General features: G+C 38.3%; 1 protein-coding gene across 1 annotated transcript; it reads left to right on the top strand.

The window, feature by feature from the left end:
- The first annotated feature begins 9,457 nt into the window (after window positions 1-9,457).
- Window positions 9,458-17,064, top strand: LOC103055509 (pepsin B-like). The gene is made up of 9 exons (XM_088153528.1): window positions 9,458-9,574; window positions 9,840-9,993; window positions 10,722-10,839; window positions 11,719-11,840; window positions 13,150-13,349; window positions 13,791-13,913; window positions 14,885-15,026; window positions 15,742-15,840; window positions 16,356-17,064. The coding sequence occupies exons 1-9, from the start codon at window positions 9,519-9,521 to the stop codon at window positions 16,506-16,508; spliced, it is 1,167 nt and encodes a 388-aa protein (XP_088009654.1). The 5' UTR covers window positions 9,458-9,518; the 3' UTR covers window positions 16,509-17,064.
- The last annotated feature ends 4,557 nt before the right edge of the window (window positions 17,065-21,621 follow it).

Below are 21,621 nucleotides of genomic sequence, written 5' to 3'. Positions count from 1 at the left end.
GAGAAGGGAGGCGGAATAGGGAACTAATGGAAACATGGAGAGGGAATCCAATTAAAGCAGGAGGAGAAGACCCTGTGAAATATTTATTTATTTTATTTATTATTACATTTATGTGCCACCCCTATCCCCCAGAGGGTGGCCCTGGGCAGCTTACAGTTAAAAACCAAGACAATAAAACTATAAAAATATAAATATCACCCAGTTAAAACTCAAATAACAAATCTAGAAAAGCAATATGCAAATCAAGAAGATGGGGGAAGCAATATCAATCATCCCATGAGCCAGTTCCAGCAATACGAGCTCCCATCAGGCCCACATGCCATCCGGCATAGCCATGTTTTAGAAGAACATGAAGAATGTTGAAGGTTTGCGGTAGGATTTAAGGAATATTCTTTGAATGTTGGGACATTATTTCTAAATACAGGTAACAATAACAGCAACAACAAGAACAACAACAAAGCCTGTTTCTCCCTTAGAGCCACTTTCTAGTGCCAGAAAAGCCATTTTTAATGTTCCATTCGTTTAACTGAAATCATAACTGAATGTTAAAGGTCTCCTTATAACATTTGCTCATGTTATTGCAAAACCTTCAGTGAACTATATACAATATCTGTTACAATATTGTATATTCTTAGAAATCAAACCTTTAAACCCAGAAAGTTGAATTATGAATAAGACTGTAGAAGACAGCAGCTTTTAACCAACCTTGCCTGATCTTGGCAGACAAGCAGGGTTGGCATTTGCTAGGACATGGTTGAGACCATCTGGGAATTCCAGGGCTCTTGGTTAAGCTTGGAAGTTTTTTTAAAAATGGCCAGAAGAAGGCACCAGCAGCAATTTCTGTAATACTGCAAAGAAAACGGCATGAATGTGGTTTTTTACTTTCATCTAAAACAGAAAAAGGCCTCATGAATACAGGTAAACCTTGCTTAATGATGTTAACTGGGACTGGAATTTCTGTCGTTAAGCAATGTGGTCATAAAGCACAACATCATGTGACTATGCCACTTAGCGATGCAGTCCTACATAGTTAAGTGAATCACTGCAGATCATTAAGCGAGGACCTCACATGACCATAGCTTCAGACTTCCTGCCAATTCCCCATTGACTTTGCTTGTCAGAAGCTGGCAGGGAAGGTCACCAATCGCAATCACATGACCACAGGATGCTGTGATGGTTGGAAATCTGGGCTGGGCACTGAGTGCCCAGATCATGATCACATGACCACAGGGTGCTGCGACAGCCAAAACTTCAAGGACTGGTCATAAGTATCAGTCATTCAGCACTGTCATAAGTTTGAACGGTCACCGAACAAGTGGTTGTTAACCAAGGACCACCTGTAAGTTTAGCTGAAAGGAGTTCAACTCCCAATTACTGTCATTAAGCAGGGATTACCTGTATTCATGACACCTTTTGTGTTTTAGATAAAAGTAAAAAACACATTCATGCAGTTTTCTTTGCAATATTAATTAAATCAATTAGTCTGATTTAATATTAGATGGCATCTTCAACATTTGCTAGCAAGTAAGCACTGAACTTTCACATTGAGGGCTCAGATAGAGGAATCTTAAGGCCTTCTTTTGCTGGCCAATGCAACAGTTGGGGGAACGGTTTACCATTTTGCGTGCTCCTAATCTGGACTTTTATTTTCTGTTCCATGGACACTAATAAAATCAGAAAAAATTATGTGAACTCTGGGCTGACCAGAAAAGCTTTCCACCAGCAATACAATGATTACAGTGATTGTTCAGTTTCTTCCAGAAGCATAATTCCACTTGCCAATGGAGCTCCTCTGTTCTTGTAGAGCAGCTCTTCCACAGATCCTCCAACCAACCAAGAGTCCAACCAACCAAGAGTGGCAAGAGTCTCGCTGATGAGCTGTAAAATGGTAGCCTAAATGTGTAATAGTGCGTTACACTATTTAAAATTTGATTTTTGAGCATCAGTAAAAAGACAGTGTTCTATGAGTGCCATTAAGAGGGAAAGACTTGAAAATCGACTTTTTTCACCAAACAAAACTGTGGAAAGCTGTCAATAAGAAGGGAATTGGATCCTAAAAATATGCATAGCATGCTGCTATAGATTTGGTTAATTAAGTAAGTGCTAAAATAGGTATAAATACAGACTGGAATTATGTCCATTAGTTTGAAGCTGTAAAGTATTATGCAATTTTAAAAGGGGTAGCTATTCACTGCAACAAACGCAATAGACTCTTGTGGTACCTTAAAAACAAATAAATGTATTATGGCATAAAGTTTTGTGGATTATAAACAGCTTCATCCTACCCAATCATGCTGCCCATGGTGGGAATAGCAAAAAGAGAGATCAGAAAGAAATTAAATGTTGGAGGTACAAAGATAGTTACTAATGGCACATTAAGTATAATATATAAAAAGTAGAGTTGAATTCTTGATTAATTACAGCACAGCTATTTTGGGGCCATGATGCTTCCATCTTATATAAAATAAAATTGAAGTGACTTAAGTCAAACCTGGTTCTTAAGTACATTACCACATATTGAAGTGTACATGGAACTGAGTAAGAATTTTCAGATAATTTGGGAAAAACTGAATTTTTAGCTCAAGGTTAGGCAAACGTTCAGGGACCAGGGGACATACCCAACATTTTTTGGGGAAGCAACGCCTACAATGGATGGGGTAATAATGTAAAATAGACAAAGCTGTGTCCTCTACATGGGCAGAGTTGGGATTTTCAGATTTATCTGGATTTATGGGGTGGGGGGTAATATGTGGTTTTTGAAATATAAAATCCGTTAAGCACATCTGGGGAGTTACATTACAGGTTTTGTGCTTTCCTGTCCAGAACACCAGGAATCCATGCTGCCATTTCTCAACTGTAGCTGTTGGGCAAAATCACCATAAAATGCACAGAGAAGAGTTAATTGCAGCAAATAGTACCTTGCTAATATCTGTAACTCAGGCGGTCCCTTGGTGGTAGTGAGGGTCTGGAAAATTCCTGTAACGTCAATCTTTTTGTTGCTTCTGTTACTGTTCCTTCTTTCTCTGTCATGGTATGCTCACACATAAGAATGTCTATTCTCTTATTTCTTGTGAACACTGGTATTTTTGGAACTGTAAGTAAAACATACCTTTGTGAAGAAGGTGTAATTCTTTAAGAGGGGCAATTGGCTCAAGAAGGGAGGGAGAAAGAAGAGGAGAGAAATGAAGATAAAAAGCAGAGCAGAGAACAGTTCAAAGTAGTAATCACAAGACTGTCCAATAATTTATATTCTGTAGCCTTTTGCTGCATAGAATTTCTCATGTCATGCTTTCGAGGGGACACTGGGAACTGCAAAGAAAGAGTTTAGGGGACATGTAGCCGTGAGACTTCAGGCTGCCTATCTCTTTATTATGTGGACAACAGTTCAAGAGAGAGTAAGGATGCTGGAATATGTATATCAAGAAATTCCAAATAATTTTCAGAAGCACTCCTTTGACAAAATACAGCATATAGAACCCTCTCTTGCCTTTGTGGATGGTCATTTAATGATATGCTCAGCTGCTATGTCTTTTTATTTTTATATTATGTATTTTATCAATTTTCTTTCTTTTATTTTATTGTAAGCTGCCTAGAGACACATTTGTGAAATGGCATCTATACAACTCAAATAAATAAATAAATACAAGCAAGCAAGCAGCCTGAGTTAATGATTCAGGAAAGTAGTGGGGAAAAAATGGATATTTGAGTTGCTAAATCAAAATGATACATTTTTACTATGGTGTTTGAATGAATGAAAATTTTAAATCCAAAGGATTGTTTACCATTTTTAAGATACCTTTATTTATTTTGTAAGTTTATCAAATAAAGAATAACATTCTTGGATTTGGAAGATCTAATGGAATATATCAGTTTTTAATTATCTATTTACAATTATTTAATCATTTTACTCAATTATATTGAAATTCCTTTATTTTGTTAATTAATTTATTAATTTTTGATGCTTTAATCATTATTAACTCGACGGCTATTTTCAGTTAACTTTTGTGATGTGTTACCAATTTGCCTATTTTTCCAGTAAACTGTAAATTGTCTTTCCTTTTATTCAGTCAATTCAATGAGCTCTTCATCAGCTCATTGGAGCAACCCATGAAAAATGGGATAAACAACCCAGTTTTAAGAAACTTCTGCAATTCGAGCCCTAGATCAGGGGTCCTCAAACTTTTTAAACAGGGGGCCAGTTCACAGTCCCTCAGAATGTTGGGGGGCCGGACTATAGTTTGAAAAAAACATGAATGTATTCTTATGCACACTGCACATATTTTATTTGTAGTACAAAAAAACCCCAGGAAAAAAACAATACAATAATTAAAATAAAGAACAATTTTAACCAACATAAACCCCACCCTGCATTGGTGGTCAGTGTCAGTAAATGTTATCCTCCCCCCATCACATCCCCCCCTGCCCCCTGCCCCCCGCATTATTGGTCAGTGCCAGTGGCCATTCTCCTACTTGAGGGGCAACCACACAGCCGAAATGGAGAAAGTAATAGGGTGCCCTGGACCCCACCGATCACCCTGCACAGAGGATCTCTCCCGCGGATAATGAGGAAGTATGAGTTGGTGCCCCTGTGGTTGTAAGTGTGGACGGGCTGCCAAGTGCCCAAATTTTGATCATGTGACTGGAGGGGTGCTGCAACAGCTGTAACTTTGGGGACTGAGCATAACTACTTAATGAATGATTGTTAAGTGATGACTACCTGTACAAAGAATTTGAGATGATGGAACAGATCTGGGCAAGGAAGAGGAGTTTGGATATAAATATAAGAAACAGAAGAGAAGAAAAAGTGAAACAGAAACAGAGTACAATGCTTTCTGCGGTCCTGATAATTTGCAAAGAAGTAAGCTGATCTGATTTCCAAAAATAAAAACTTGGATATATGAATATTAAAAAATGCATACATGTATACAAATCTACAAGTCAATTTCTCCAAAGTCACAGGCAAAAATTACCAGAAAAAAAAGATGTTTAGAAGAGCTTCTCTGGAATGAAGCAACTTTAAGTAGTTCCAAACATTCCTGTTCCCTGTTGTGCTTTTACACTCTGTGAAAAATTATTTCCAGGCCAAATTAATTTAATAAATGACTAAGAATCAATTGACCACTCTCTCCATCATAAGGCTATCAGACCTGATCTGCAAAAATCCATTAGTTGTCAACAAAGAGATACAGGAAACACTAACTTTGCTTCTTATTCTGGATTTCTGCAGACTAGTACTAATCAATCAGCCAGTAAAATGGATAATGGAATAGCTTCATTCCCATGTTCCCTTCCACCATGTGGTACCCCGAGACTTGATGAGTAATGGAAAGACATCATTTCTTTGGCTACTTGTTCCCCTACTGTTCTGCCTGCTCTACCTTGAGCCCTCCCATTAGTTCGAGGATGCCTTCCCCAAAATCAGGACTGTCCCTGTAAAACTGGAATTTAATCTTGGAAATAAGTTTCAGGCACTGATAGTGCCTTCTGTTGACTAAAACCTAGTCATGGCAGCAGGTTATTGGGAATATTTTAATGACATTCCCAAAGAAATCCATTGTGTGGGTAAAACAGGAAGGAACATAAAATGCAAACCCCAAGCACCATGAGAATGGGGCTCCTGCCATTCTCGAAATAGGGCGTCTGTACTCATGAGACCTGGGGAAGACCAGATGGTTTCTGAGGGATTGCAAGAAGGGGGTGGGCAATTGGGAGAAAGAATGACACAAGCAGCTTGGAGAACGACACATCGATCACCTGCATGGAGGATCCCTCCCACGGAGTACGAGGAGAGGAGACCCACTGGACCCGGCATACCTGTCATGTAGAATAGTCGGGCTCTGCGATCTCCCTCCTCATGCATCGCCTGCAGCCCCCTGCACAGCCCTGACACTTCCGCTTCTGACAGACAGCAGCGGCGGCCAATCAGGTGCGCGGGCTGGATAAATGACCCTGGCGGGCCGTATACGGCCTGCGGGCTGTAGTTTGAGAACCCCTGCCCTAGATCTAGGAGCTTCCAATAACAAAATGCTTATTAATGAGTTCTAAGATAGGTTTAGATTTGGTAAATAGAAAAATACATTTCAATCTTAGGATTCTTGAGAACGAATATTCACCTTAATTAATCAAACATAATGTATTCATTCCAGCAATGTTTATTTTAATTTTTAATTTTAATTCAGTTTATATCAATAAACTAATTTTTTTCTTAATAGTAAACTGCTCCAAAGCCAGCTCTTATCACTCAGTCTATTGAAAATTAAAGGCACAAACTGGTTTTAATTACATTTTAGACAATGCAGTTGAACACCTTATCTTCTGTAGAAAAAGTAATTGTAGATAATGGGTGTATAGTAATGATATGGAAAACCAAGAGTAAACAGATAACCTGGCAAGGACAGCCACCCTGAGAATAAAGGAAAGGTCACACAGCCACATCTATTAAGCTTTGTGATTTTTGTATTAGATCCTTCTGTGCTAGGTGCTGATCATGGTGAAGTGGTTGATCCTGGTACTGGTTTATGATGTCAAAGAGAATGAATAGTTAACTACCCCAGCCAATTATAATCCTAAGTGAAATGGAATTATCATCATCAGCTAAATGGAGATATCATATGGTTAAACCTGGGGAATTGTGGGAGCTGAAGTCCACACATCTTCAAGTGGCCAAGGATGAGAAACACTGATATAGATTAATGATTTCCAATCCCAGTGAAAGGTGGATAATCAAAAGGGACATAAGAGATATATGGAGAACCAAATATACTTTTGCTTTCCCTGAGCTCTTTTGGTCTTGTGTAGAAAGGAGGAAGGAAGGAGAACCCATTCAAGAAAATGTGAAGAGGAAAAGCATACTCGAGTAATTCCTGAAGAAATAAGTAATTCATCCTGTTTTGAAATACCACTGAATCTGAAGTGGCATTTCTTATTAACTAAAAACAAATTACTTGCATGTGAATGTTAAAACAATACAAATTCATAACTTAATTTGTGTGTGTGTGATTTAGGAAATAAATGAACTTGTTAAATGAGCATTAGTGGCTGAACTCCACAAAGATAGGGGGTAATTTAACATCTCATTCACTAGTTGAGATTTCTTAAGCTGATAATGCCCAGATGTGTTAAACAACAGCTCTCATCCTTCCTAATCAGCCACTGGCTGCTAGTTTTCAGAAGAATGAATTGAATGCACATTGCGTGCATTCAGAAATCGATGTCACTGGAACTCCTTTTCTAATTTCAATACAGCAGTGATGTTTGTCTAGTTTTTGAAGAAAGCTTTAATAACATATACTTTAAATATTCTTCTTCTTTTCATGATATCTTCTTCGTGGTCTTTTATTATATATTAGAAGTCAGCTTAATGGAACTTGAAGGATTTCCCTTGGTGATGATGATTTATTTCCAGCACACCTCTGAACATGGTACATAAACAACCTATTCAAAAGAGAATTTAAACACCAGAATATCAAAGAGAATTAGTAATTGTATCCTTACCCAACCAAATTACATAAGCATAACAACCCAATGAAAAACAACCAATGTACTGTTATTAAAACAGCAAAGCTAACTGATCCTAATTCCTACTGAAATTGTCAAGAAAGGAATTCAATTAAAGAGAAATCCTAAAACAATGGAAAATTTAAAATCTACAAGTTACCTGTCTGCCTAAAGTTCAGATTTTACAGGACTGTCCAGCCTGGGGCCATCTTTTACCATTACACTCCAAATTGAACTATTGTTCCTGTTTATGATATCATGTGATATTCACATTGACAGATTGAGTGTAGAGGATATCAAAGATGACTTCAATTTTCCTAACACAGTATGTTCTTTTAAAAAATGATACGTATGTTCCTGGATATCCTTGATTTGCATTGAATTATTTTCCCAGTAGATCTTTTTGTACAACAGCTATTACAGAATTGAGAGCAAGGCCATGTATATTAAGAATGGTGTGAGAGAATAATTTCCCCAGAATATCCGAAATGGAAATCATACAATGAAATTGATTGGCGGAAGTCCTCATTGTTGGATATTTGCAAGATCTACAGCTTCAACAGAATTAACTATAGAGTTCACAAGAGATGGCTTTTTGGCTATGAACATAATTGGATCAGGTGGCGAACTCTGTATAAGAGAAGTATTCTTCTTCTTACTTGTTCTGCTTTTCTGCTTTTTCCCTTTAGGCGCATTGCTTAATTCCCTGCTGTCTCGGTATATTTGTATTATATTATTTATTTGTTTGTTTGTTGTTACTCTTATGTATTGTTCAAGATATATTTTATGCCTAATTTTTCTCTTTTGTATATTTTGAAATAGATAGAAAGGTTGATATTTATATTTCTTGTCTTCTCTTAATCTTATTACCCAACACTCATTAACCCTTTCTCTTTGCCCCTGCTTCTTCACTCTATGGGACATCCTATGATAGGCCGCGTTTTGAAGAGCAACTCCTTCCAAGCAGCACCATCTGAAATCTGCCTGAGAAACAGGAATGATCCACAGCAAAGCGATGCCTTCTGTTCCCAGAAAGATACCACTGTTAAGACTCTTTCAGGGGTAGAATCATTCAGTGTGTGCGAATGACCAATCCTGAGAGTAGGAATCTGACGTAAACCTTAGTGAAATAGGTTTTACAACCACAACAGAAATGAGGTTTATTTCCAGGAAATACAGCATAGAGAGAGCCAAAGCCAGCACCGAGCTTATTACTTCCTCTGTGTGTGTGTATTCACACCTGGGACGAAAGGCAGAAGAAAGGGACCGCAGCTTAGTAATCACTATATGAACCAGTTGAATTAAATAATATACTATCATCAAAGCCACAATTCTTCTATTCTTGATGTCTCCGATTGATACATGCTGAAGAATACTGATCTATGATTAATAAAAATGTGGACATCTGGAATAGTAGTTCAGCCTATGTTTCTCACAGAATACGCTCTGGAATATCAAATTTCATGGGGGACCTACCCCTACCTCTAACCCTAACTCTAACCATGCAGTTTTGCTAAGGCCATGTTTCAACAGACATTTTAGCAAGCATAAACTGAGAATTCTGAGATGTAATTCAACCAAAATTAACTTGTCCAACCTTGCATAGATACTTACCGCTGCAACTATGATTACTCATTCATTTTCCGTTAGTTCCTAAAAGAATGAGAGCAGATTCCAAGGAAACTGATCATGGTTTTCCATATTGATATATTATCATACACTATCTTTGCTACCATTAATGCTTTGTGAAGCCAAATTCTATCACTCATACAAAATCAAGGACAAAAATTCAGTTGAAACTATTTCACACAATGGAAAGTTAATTCCTATCATCCATAAGAAAACAAAATATGTTGGTATTGGCTTTTATAACAAGATTAAAAAAGGGAGAGAGAGAGCAAGAGCAAAGAGATTAGATGGCAGAGAACAGTTGCCTTGAGTATAAAAGTGGAGTCACAGCAGCCTAACTGTCAGCAAAATTCTGGGATTCGCTGAGATCATTCCCCAACACACGGAGCATCATGAGGTGGTTGATCCTGGCATTCGTTTGCGTCCACCTGTCAGAGGGCTTACATAGGTGAGTATCCCAGCTAAGGGCATGCATTAAATGAAAAGAGCATTGAAGCACTTAATCCAGACCACATACTTTTAGCCAAAAGTGATTGCAAAATCATGTTTTTATCATTCCATGGCAAGCTTTGTATGCCTGCTTCTTCACTTAATTTCTTGTTTCTATAGGACTTGTTTAATGGGATATTACAGTTTTCAGTAAGAAAAATATTAAAATTACGGGGATAGTTGTGATAGTGAAGCATACTCTGGCTATCTTTCTTGGCATGTAGAATCATTCTGAAGAAAGGAAAATCCACTCGTGAAAATATGAGAGAGCATGGGGTGCTGGAAGAATTTCTGAAAAAAAATTATATTGACCCTGGATTAAAATATCAGTTCAACAAATTTGGTGTGGCATATGAACCAATGACCAATGACTTGGATGTGAGTATTTAAACCAGAGAAATCTGTATCTTCCTCTCCTGCTCCTTTCTCTAATTTTGTAGCTCTGGCATTAAACTTTCTTTCTATATTATTAGTACATTATGATAGCTCTTCTCGGAACCAATCAATATAGTCTTATTCATGTTTACTGAGATATCACTTAATTACTTCATCTTTCTATTCTCCTGTGAGCAACTGTCCATTGTCTGCTGATGCCTGAGCTCAGGAAAGAACACATTCTTCATGATTTAAAAAGTTCATCTGAAATCCTCAGCACCAGACAATCAGGATATTTTTATTTGTTTGTTTGCTTATTTATTTATAAGATTTGTATGGCTGCCCATCTTAAGCACAACTCTGGGTAGCTTACAGCAACAATAACACCACACAGCCATAAATCCATAAAAGAAACCCGTAAAACCAAAACCATGTTTGCCACCTCAACAACTCAGGAACTCCAGACATCCACCAGGTCTTACAGAAGGCTAAAAGGGTGGGAGTCTGCCACATAACCGGGCAGGGAGGTGTTCCAGAAGGTAGGGCAACCACGGAGAAGGGACACTTCTGAGGTCCCACTAGATGGCAACATTTCAGGGAAGGGACCTGGAGCGTGCCTACTCTATCTGATCTGGTAGGATGGGGAGATGCTGTCAGGGAGAGGCAAACAAATGATCAAATTATTTGAAAGTTATTTGGCAATCTGTCTCATAAAGCTTTTCATTTGGCAGTCTTTCTACTTTGGAGAAATCAGCATTGGGACTCCACCACAGGATTTTCTTGTTGTTTTGGACACTGGCTCTGGTGTTCTGTGGGTGCCTTCCGTGTATTGTAAAACAAAGGCCTGTGGTGAGTAGTCCACTCCCTTGCTGAATGTTTTGAATGTCTGCTTCTAGGGAAAATATTTCTTTTTGTTAAGACTAAATATATTCCCCTTATTTTAAACCATTCATATCTTGTCTATCGGTAAGGAACCTTTTCTTGGTTGGGGACCATAGCTCAGCCTTCCAGTCAGTGAGTGAATCATTGAAGGGAGCAGAGCTGAAACATTTCGGCCCTTTTTTTCATCATTTAGGTGCTTTGAGGGGGTAAAGGTAGGAACTGAACCATTTCACCTCATTGTGTTCTTATCTGCACCCTTATTTTTTACAAAATTGAAAATAGATGGTGGCTGCAGCGCAGTACTGGATTTGCCAACTGGTAAACATACATTTCATTTGCCAGGCCAATAATGGCAATCAGTTTATGAGAGCACCCATAACATGCTTCAAAATTCTAAGTGTGTCACTGGCCCAAAATGATCGGAGTCAGGATCAGCTGTACACATAATTGTTTTCTCATTGGAAGCGCACTTCCTAATACCCTGGGGGGTGGGGGGTGGGTGGGCAGGAATTCAGGCATTTTTAAAATGCTGAAGGTTGCCATGTTGTCCATAGATTTGGTGTGATTTGATTTGATTTGGATCCACCAAAGAGGACATCTTGACCTGTACTAATAAGAATGCCTTTTTGAGAAATGCCTCTTTCAAACTCCTTCTATCCCTTTGCCATTTTAGTGTGAACAATTAAGAGATTGCTGTGGACTTTTCCTTCAACATGAGAGAATGAAAAAGTGGGGCTGGTGGGGAAGTAAAGATCTGTTGTGATCTAAGGATGGAGGAAAGGAACTTTCACTGCCATATAGAGAAAAGCTTCTACTTTCTCTTTTTTTCTCCTTGCTTTGTCGTAGAAAACCACAGGGTGTTCAACCCAAAGCAGTCATCTACGTATTACACCACTGGTAACGAAACTTTCGTCCTGCCCTATGGGTCTGGTGACTTGAGTGTAAGGGTAGGCTTTGATACTGTTCGGGTGAGTGGATTTTAACCAAGTTGTTAGTCACTGATCCTTAACTGTGTTATACTGATTAATTCATTAGAATTAGCTGTGGTTATTTATTTATATTCATATTTAAATTTATACCTGTTTTAGGGGACCAATGCATAAAATAAGCATTAAAATAAACATAAATCTAAAGACAATAAACATAATGAAAGTAAACTGGCATCATAATAAAAGCCATAGAAGCTGCATCCTGATCAAAATAAGATGATTATCTAACACTGAAGGCCCAACATCAGATCAACCTTCACTACTTTCTCTAAAGAGCAAGGAAGGAACTAGCTAAATTCCCAGTGAGTGGGTGCTATTACAAAAGGTTTGGTCCTTTGGTGCTCACCAGCTGTACTTTTTGAGCTATAGAAATGTTATAACGTCAATAAGATACAATAATATCATCTTGAAATCTTGTAAGTGTGAATCATGGCAATCAGGCATCTGCTTCCATTGCTGGGAATAGCTGGCATATTTGCTAAAGGTGATAGAATGCATTTGGGACAATGGCCCTTAAGTGACATTCTATCACATCTCGATCACAATGTCATCTCAGACAGGGTAGCTCTCACCAATATCTGCAGGAGGATAAAAAAAAAAGGCAATATAACACAGCTGCACTAGTATGATCAAGCCCCGCCCCATTTGTATTTGTGACATGCAACTGCTATCTTGTCTTTTGCCAAAGACAATGGTGTCTCCACAAATGGATAACTACAATGTTCAGCGAATCACCACTTCCCTTGCTGGATTAGTGTGCTGGGAATAATAATTCAGCAAATTCTAGAGGATCTCAAATCCTTACCCGCTGTCCTCTGGGAAGGAACTATTCCCATCAGAAGAATGTGGCCCATAAAAGACATTTATTTAGCTAACCATTTATCCCTTACATTTAAGTGTGAAGTTTGAAATGTATCAGCTTAGGAGTATCATGAACTGTTTATGGTTGGATTCTAGTTGTGTGGCTTGGGTCTGAAAGCTAAGCAAGCTTGGGCTTGGATAGGACATGGATGAGAGACTCCCAGCAAACCACAGGAGTATAGGCTAGACTGTGAAGATGAAAAAATATATATCCTGAAAGGCAGGGGCAAGCCATTTCCATACTGTTTCCAAGAAAATGATATGGAAGTCACCAGGAATCAAGCTTGACTTGAACAAGAGTTTATGCTCACCATGTATCTTTATGTTTATGATAAAGACATGATAATTTCAAGCGAAAGTGCAGAATGGTTGCAATGCTATGAACTGCAAATCAAATGCAGTTTCATTTTTCAATCTTCTCTCTCAGGTCCAGAATATTGTCGTTCAAAACCAGGAGTTTGGCTTGAGTGTGGACGAACCCACCCATCCCTGGTACTATGCCAGCTATGATGGGATTTTGGGCATGACCAATCCTACTCCAAATGCTATGGGGACATACACACTCTTGTACCAGATGATGCACCAAAATCAGATTTCTGAACCCCTTTTCAGCTTTTACTTCTCACGGTAAGATTAACCAACTTTATGTGTGCCACAGTGCATAAATGTAATTATGCTTTTCTTCCAGAATGGATCAGCTGGGATACAGCAACTCCTACTTTTATTTCATGGCTCAATCCCATCATCAGAAATATAATCAAGTTCAACATTTCAGCCATCAATTATATTGAAAGAGAGGCAAAAAGCCAGGATAAGAAAGAGTGTGTGTATTTGGGGGTGGGGGGTGGGCTGGGATGTGTGGATATTCAGAATTAATGCACAGCAATCTGTCCTCGGTTTGCTTCATTATTCTCTTTTAATTTTACCCAAATGCTATTTTTTACTTTCTGACCACATTTTCTGGTGAAAAGGATCCTAGGCATGTTTATTGTATACCTAAAGACCTCAAGCAGATGAAAAGCTATAGCTAATACTGTCTGTTTGTCCATTTCCTCCCTTTCCTATCAGCGAACCAACTGTCCAGTATGGGGGAGAACTGATATTGGGAGGCATTGACACTCAGCTGTTCACTGGTGAAATTACCTGGGCCCCCGTGGTTCAACAGGCTTACTGGGAGATCAATATTGAAGAGTAAGTGGTGTTCTTTCTTCCTGCTTTATGTCTGATTGCATTTTATTTGAACGAGCTCCTGCTCCTTCATCCCTTTATAAATGACGGAAGATTTTCCTCTCTCCCGTTTGTTAGGTGTATTAGCATTTTGGCAGAGCTGATTTAGATTATATATTTAATGATTATACATTAATCAGTTAGATTAATGATTTAGATTATTATCTTTAATGATTATACATCATTAAAATGTATAAAAATACTTGTTTGCTGCTTCTAAATAGGTTTGTGGGAAGGAAAAGGAGACAGCCCTTCCTCTGCCTAGGACACAAACCTGGGAAGCAGATGGGCCATATCACCTCTCTCCATCCATCCATCCATCCATCCATCCATCCATCCATCCATCTTCTAGATTGCCTAGTATCTGTCATTCTTGGGTGGAATCCAGCTATCTAATATTTGAAACTGATCCATTTTCCTTTGTATTTTTTTACGTTTGCTGGTAGCTGGCTTCCAAAATTTCTAGCAGAGATCTTTCCAAGGAGCAGTTGCAATATTCATGCCTTTTTGCTTGTGTAAGATACAATGTTTGGTGGACATGATGTCTGTATAATATTCACCAATATTTATCGATGGTCATAACCATGGTATCAATATTCATAGCTAATCTGCAATCAAGCAAGGTCTCTGCGTTTAAGTGTCCCATTCACGCACAGGTATACGTAACCATCTTGATCAGCCTTCCTCAGACTGATGCCTTCCAGATTTGTTGGACTTCAACAGTCCTGAGCCAGGATGGCCTTCGCAGGACACTAAGCTGGGGAAGGCTGATTATCTAGATCAGTGATTCTCAGCCTTGGCAGCTTTCAGACATGTCGACTTCAAGTCCCAGAATTCTGATCTAGATTAAGAATCCTTAGGCATGTATTTTGTTTGTTTGGTTTATTTGTTGGTGATTTTTTTAGTAGTATTCTGTGTTCTTCTTGTTTCTATAGGTTTGCTATTGGCAACCAGGCTACTGGCTGGTGCAGTGAAGGCTGCCAGGGCATTGTGGACACTGGAACATTTTTGCTAACTATCCCACAACAGTATTTAAGAAATTTCCTTCAGGCTGTGAAAGCTCCTTATGAAGATTCAGTAAGTGGAGGAAAGAACCGTGGACTCATTTTGTGATTGTTCAGGGGACTGATACTAGTACAGATAGAGAATCTGTCAGTTTTGATTTCACACAGTTTCTCATTTTCTTGTCCTTTTGTTTGTTTTGGCCCATTTCCAGAATAGGATGTGAAGTTGTTTTGGTTTTTAATCCACATGAGAATTCATATGGTTTTTGTGGTATTTTCTCCAACATAACAGAATTTTCTATGGACTTCAATACATTTAAAACAGGGGTTTTTTTGCATGCTATTCCTTACAATATACCTTTTTGTGCAGACATTTGCACATTGCTGAGCTATACAACAATGCAAGAAGTATGCAAGTTTGAAAATTTTAAAAAAGAGTAGTTTTGCTGGTGGTTTGTAAGTAAGATCAGAAGTACGAAATTTAAGTCTACACAAATGCAAAAGAAATTATTTTTTCTGTCACCCGTAGTGGCCATAAATCATCTGAATATCATTTCATTGACCCAAAGAAATTTTGCACAGTGTAAAGGCAAACTTGACTGATTGAAGGAAAGAGATAAGGGTTTATTTGGTTTTTCTACCTGTGAAGATGAAGGGATTGCGAAAGATATTCAGTAGTACAGTCATACCGAATATGGTTTGTTAATCTATTTTCAGGTGATGCTATAACCTGACCAACCTTTCTCGTACTCTCAATTTAACCTTCCCTTATATTTGTTTTTTCACAGTATGTGGTGGACTGCAACAATATCCAGAATATGCCTACCATTATCTTTTACATTAATGGATCTCAGTTCCCACTACCTCCTTCTGCTTATGTCTCCAATGTAAGTATGCTCTACCACTTCTCGAAATTCTCCAGTGTATTTGAAACCAATTCGTTTTAAGATAAATTGATTTTCCATATCTCAATGATAACTTCTTGAGACTGTGGAAATAGCATTAAGCTCATACTATTCTATATATACAATAGATTTCCATTTAAGAGACATACAGAACATATGTCCCTCAATTTGAGCGATCAGATCTGTAATCCATCTTCTGTAATTCAGTCAAAATACTTGCAAAAGACACAGATGGCTGATCTTGAACAGTCAGCCACATATTGAAGCTCATATAAGATGGATTTCATACCAATAGCATGTCCTTGCAAAGCAAGCCATAGAAAACTATACTCTTACACAATTACATAATGGTGATGAGAACTCAAGTGAGCAATTATTTTTACGTCATGTAATCTAATCACCATTGAAATCCAGTTTTCATTAAAATATGATCGATGTTCTTTGTTGTCTGCAGTAGGGGGACAATCTGAAGCAATTTGTTTCTCCATCTTTTACAGGACAATGGCAACTGTGCACTTGCAATTGAGGCAACATATGTGTCTTCTCCAAATGGGCAGCCTCTGTGGATCTTGGGCGATGTCTTCCTTAAAGAGTATTACTCTATTTTTGACATGGGAAACAACAGGGTTGGTTTTGCACCATCGGCCTAAAGCGATGTTACCAAATACTAATTTCCTGTCTGGATTAATGAGCTGATTGTTTGGACTCTAACAAAATATTTCTAATTAAATGTGTACAGCAAACTGTATGTTCTTCAATATTTACAACCTCAAACACTTTACATACAGTTTGTTCACTTAAGATCCATTGCTACACAGAAATAAATTATGTGAACTGTAGACAAAAAATGGGGAACCCAATTGGGGAACTATAACAAATCCAAGAAATCAGTGGTTTTACTTGGAGTTAGCTCTTTGCATCAATAAATTTGCACTCAATGTCTTTTTTAAGCATTTTCAGTTAGTGAAAGAAATTTAACATGTTGTTACACTTATTCTACAATCTTCAAGTTGTAAGAACTGCCAGGGACACCGTGCTGGTCTAAGCTTGGTTATCTTTTGGAAAGAATTTACTGGAAGCTTTTTAGAGTTTTTAAAATTGATTAAAATGTACAAGTTATAATATTTGATGTTAAACAAGTTATTTCTATACAATGTGATAGTATGCATAATTATGAGTCCAATAAATATTAAATATTAAATACCACTTGTGTACAGTAGTTATCTATTGTTCTCTGTTTCTCCATGAATTACTTCCATCATCATCATCATCAACATCATCATCATCATCATCATCGTAATAATGATACATTAAACTTGTATGCCACCCAACTCTCTACGACTGGACAAACTGTTTTGAGGATGAACTTTTACAATCTTTCCAAAACATGATGAACTCTAACCTACAGGGAGGAAAGATGCCAGAGAGTTGGAAAAAGGCCAGTATAGCATTAATGCCTAAAGAGGGACAAGATTTAACAAGAAACTATAGGTCGGTATCATTACTGAATAATGACTACAAGTTGTTCACAACCATTTTAGCTGATACATTGAAAATAATTTTTCAAGAATTTATTCACAAAGAACAATGTGGGTTTTTACCTAAAAGGCAGTTAAAGGACAATCTTAGAAATGCGTTGGACATTTTGGAATATTCGGAGCAACATAATGAAAAACAAGCCACATTGATTTTCGTAGATGCAGAGAAGACCTTTGAGAATTTGAACTGGGTTTTCTTGTTCAAAGTTTTGGAAGATAAGAATTTTGCAGAGAACTTTATAAAATGGATGAGAGTGATTTATGCTTCACAGAAAGCACAAATAACTGTTAATGAATATCTAAGAAAGCCCTGTGAGATACAAAAAGGAACAAGACATGGATGCCTACTGTCTCCTCTCTTGTTTATTTTGCTTCTTGAAATACTAAATAGAGATATGAAACAAGGTGAGAGGATTGTGGGAATAAAGATTTAAAAAGAAATTTATAAGTTAGGGGCTTTTGCAGATGACTTGATGTTGGTTCTGGAAGATCCTTTAAAGGGAATTGAAATATTAATGGGCAAATTAAAAGAATTTGCTGCAATAGCAGGTTTCAAGATTAATAAACAGAAGATAAAGATGCTAACAAAATATTAAAGCAGAAGATCCAACAGAATTGATGAAGAGCAGGTGGCAGTTGTGGCTAGGAGGGCCTTTGCACAGCTTCGTCTTGTGTGTCAGTTGCACCCGTTCCTAGATCAGAGGGACCTACTCACTGTCACTCAAGCCCTAGTCACCTCCTGTTTGGATTTCTGTAATGCACTCTACATGGGGCTGCCCTTGAAGAGTATCTGTAAACTTCAGCTGGTGCAAAATGCAGCAGTGCAGGCAGTTATGTGTGCCCTTAGGGTGGTACATGTTACTCCTCTGCTCCATGAGCTGCAATTGGTTGCCAGTTTGCTGATTTTGGCAATTGGTTGCCAGTGCTGATTTTGATCTTTAAAGCCTTTCATGGCATGGGCTGGGTTACTTGAGGGACCACGTCTCCCCGATCACATCTGCCCGTCCCATCAGGTCTGGTAGAGAAGGCATGCTGAGGATCTTATCTGCCAGAGAATTACGTTTGGTGGATCCCAGAAGGCAGGCCTTCTCTGCTGAGGCGCCCGCCTTGTGGAATCTTCTCCCCCCAGAAGTGAGATTAGCTCCATCCCTCTTGACATTCCCCAGGTCCCTCAAGACCTGGATATATGATCAGCCCTGGGACTCCCAGGGGACTGGGGAGATTTCGTGATGGCTCCCTTATTAACTTTATCCCCTCCTGTTTTCTGTGCTGTTTTGCCGGCTTTTATATATTTTTTTATTTGTAATGGTTTTTAGGTATTTATTCTTTTTAACTGTTGCACGCTACTCAGAGTCACTTTGTGTGAGATGGAAGGCAATATAAATATGATAAACAAAATATAAATAACAATAAATATTTGAGTATCACTATGACAAATATAAATTGTATGTTATTTCAAAATAATTATTTTAAAAATGAATGTCTTGCCTAGAATGATGGTTTTGTTTCAGAGAGTGTCTGCTTTGACAACTGATGCAACATTTAAACAGTGGCAGAAGGATATATCTAAATTTGTTTGGAAGGGGGAAAAAACATGAGTTAAATATAAGATGTTACAAGAGGAAAGAGGAGGATTGGGTTTGCCTGATTTAAAATTGCATTTTGCAGCTTGCTGTTTGGTTTGGATGAAAGTGGGTGTTGCTGAGAAATAGAAGGCTTTTGCAGTTAGAACGACGTGACCTGAGATTTGGGTGGCATGGATATTTGTGATATGATAAAGTCAAGGTTAATGTGGATTTTAAAAATAATTATGTTAGACATGCCATATTGAGAGTATGGAATAGATACAAACCCAGGTTCTGCCCAAAAACACCTTTGGGGCTCTCGGCACAAGAAACATTTTATAGACAAGAAATAATAGCCAAACACAAAAGGCTAACCTATCGTGAGATGCTAGAATACTGTCAAGGCGAAGGTAAAACAAAATCAAGAGAAGAACTGGTGGCAGAGAGATATAGTTGTCAGCGGTTCTCATATTTACAATTATTAGAAAGATCTAAAGAAGACAAAAGAATTTATATTTTGAACATCGTAAGACTGAGTTTGAAATAGCATTGTGTACAAATGATGAGCATGTAATTGCTAAAATGTATAAGCTTTTATTGCAATTTGAAACAGAAGAAGAAGAAGTGAAAGAACGTATGATAAAGTGGGCTAAAATTTTTGGTTATAATATACGGATGGAACAATGGAAAAATATACAGCTGAAAGGATTGAAATTTACACTATGGTATAATCTTAAAGAGAATTTTTATAAAATGATGTGCTGTTGGTATGTCACCAGAGAAATTGTCGAGAACGTATAAAGGCACCTCAAATTAATGTTGGAAAAGAGACGGGCACCTTGTAACAGTTTCTAAATCTTGGGCATTCAAACAAACACTGAACAGGGCTCTAAAGTTAGAAATATTTAAACAGTTAAAGCATGGCTTTATAATTGATAGATCTCTCTCTCTCTCTCTTTCTCTCCCTCTCTTATTATTGCTAACGGACAGGTTAAATAAGATATCTTTTCTTTCAAACATGAATCAATCAGAAAGACAAAGGTTTTCAAAGTACATTTAGCTTGAAACTATTTGTTGTTGTTCAGTCGTTAAGTCGTGTCTGACTTTTCGTGACCCCATGAACCATATCGCGCCAGGCCTTCCTGTCCTTCACTGCCTCCCTGAGTTTGCTCAGTTTCATGCTCATTGCTCCAGTGATGCTATCTAACCATCTTATCCTCTGCCGTCCTCTACTCCTTTTGCCTTCAATCTTTCCCAGCATCAGGGTCTTTTCCAAAGAGTCCTCTCTTCGCATTCAGTGACCAAAGTATCTGAGCTTGAGCTTCATTATCAATCCTTCCAATGAGCTGTCAGGGTTCATTTCCTTTAAGATTGACTGGTTTGACCTCCAGTAGTCCAGGGGACTCTTAAGAGTCTTCTCCAGCACCACAGTTCAAAGGCATAAATTCTTCGGCACTCAGCCTTCTTTATGGTCCAGCTCTCACAGCCATACATTACTACTGGAAAAACCATAGCTTTGACTATGCAGATCTTTGTTGGCAATGTGATGTCTCTGCTTTTTAATATGCTATCTAGCTTTCCTCCCAAGGAGCAAGTGTCTCTTAATTTCATGGCTGCAGTCTCCGTCTGCGGTGATCTTGGAGCCCAAATAAATGAAGTCTGTTACTGCTTCCATTTCTACCTCTTCTATTTGCCAGGAATTGATGGGTCCAGATGCCATGATCTTAGTTTTTTAACGTTGAGTTTCAAGCCAGCTTTTGCACTCTCCTCTTTCACCCTCATCAAGAGGCTCTTTAGTTCTTCTTCACTTTCTGCCATTAGGGTGGTATCATCTGCATATCTGAGGTCCCTGCAATCTTAATTCCGGCTTGTGATTCTTCCAGCCTGGCATTTCTCATGATGTACTCTGCATATAGATTAAATAAGCAGGGTGACAGTATACAGCCTTGTCGTACTCCTTTCCCTATTTGAACCAATCGGTTGTTCCATGACCGGTTCTAACTGTTGCTTCTTGGCCCGCATACAGATTTCTCAGGAGACAGGTAAGATGGTCTGGTACCCCCATCTCTTTAGGAATTTGCCAGAGTTTGTTATGATCCACACAATCAAAAGCTTTTGCATAGTCAATGAAGCAGAAGTAGATATTTTTCTGGAACTCTTGTGTTTTCTCCATGATCCAGCGAACGTTGGCAATTTGATCTCTAGTTCCTCTGCCTCTTCGAAACCCAGTTTGTACATCCGGTAGTTCTCAGTCCACAGAATCAAAAAGGCAGGTGGTCAAAACCCAGCTCTTTTTTAATGAGCATTGCATACACTGAATATTATGAAGGAAATCCTGTATGTCCAAGCAAGGGAAAATGTGGTGGCTAAATGTTAACCCTTCAAGGTAGTCCAGACAAGAAGCACAACTGTGAGTACTTACTCGATCTTTATTGTAAGGTTACATTAACGGAATCTTGCAAGACTGAAAGTATTTCTCCCCTCCTTTCCTTTTACTTTCTGGAAAAGTAGGTAGGGTCCCTTCTGAAACGCTTCCCATGCCTCCTCTCTTTCCGTGAGCTGAGAAATCTTTGACATGCCACTTGTCCAGTCTGTGGCTTTCCCTCCTGTCTCCCAAGGTCATTCCCACATACCATTACACGGAATGGGCATCTACAAGA

This window comes from Python bivittatus, unplaced genomic scaffold (genome assembly GCF_059951505.1).
Source record: "Python bivittatus isolate LINGU-HERP-01145 unplaced genomic scaffold, Pbiv_v1 ctg000700_np1212, whole genome shotgun sequence".
Classification (NCBI taxonomy): domain Eukaryota; kingdom Metazoa; phylum Chordata; class Lepidosauria; order Squamata; family Pythonidae; genus Python; species Python bivittatus.
This window is presented reverse-complemented; position numbering and strand designations above follow the sequence as displayed.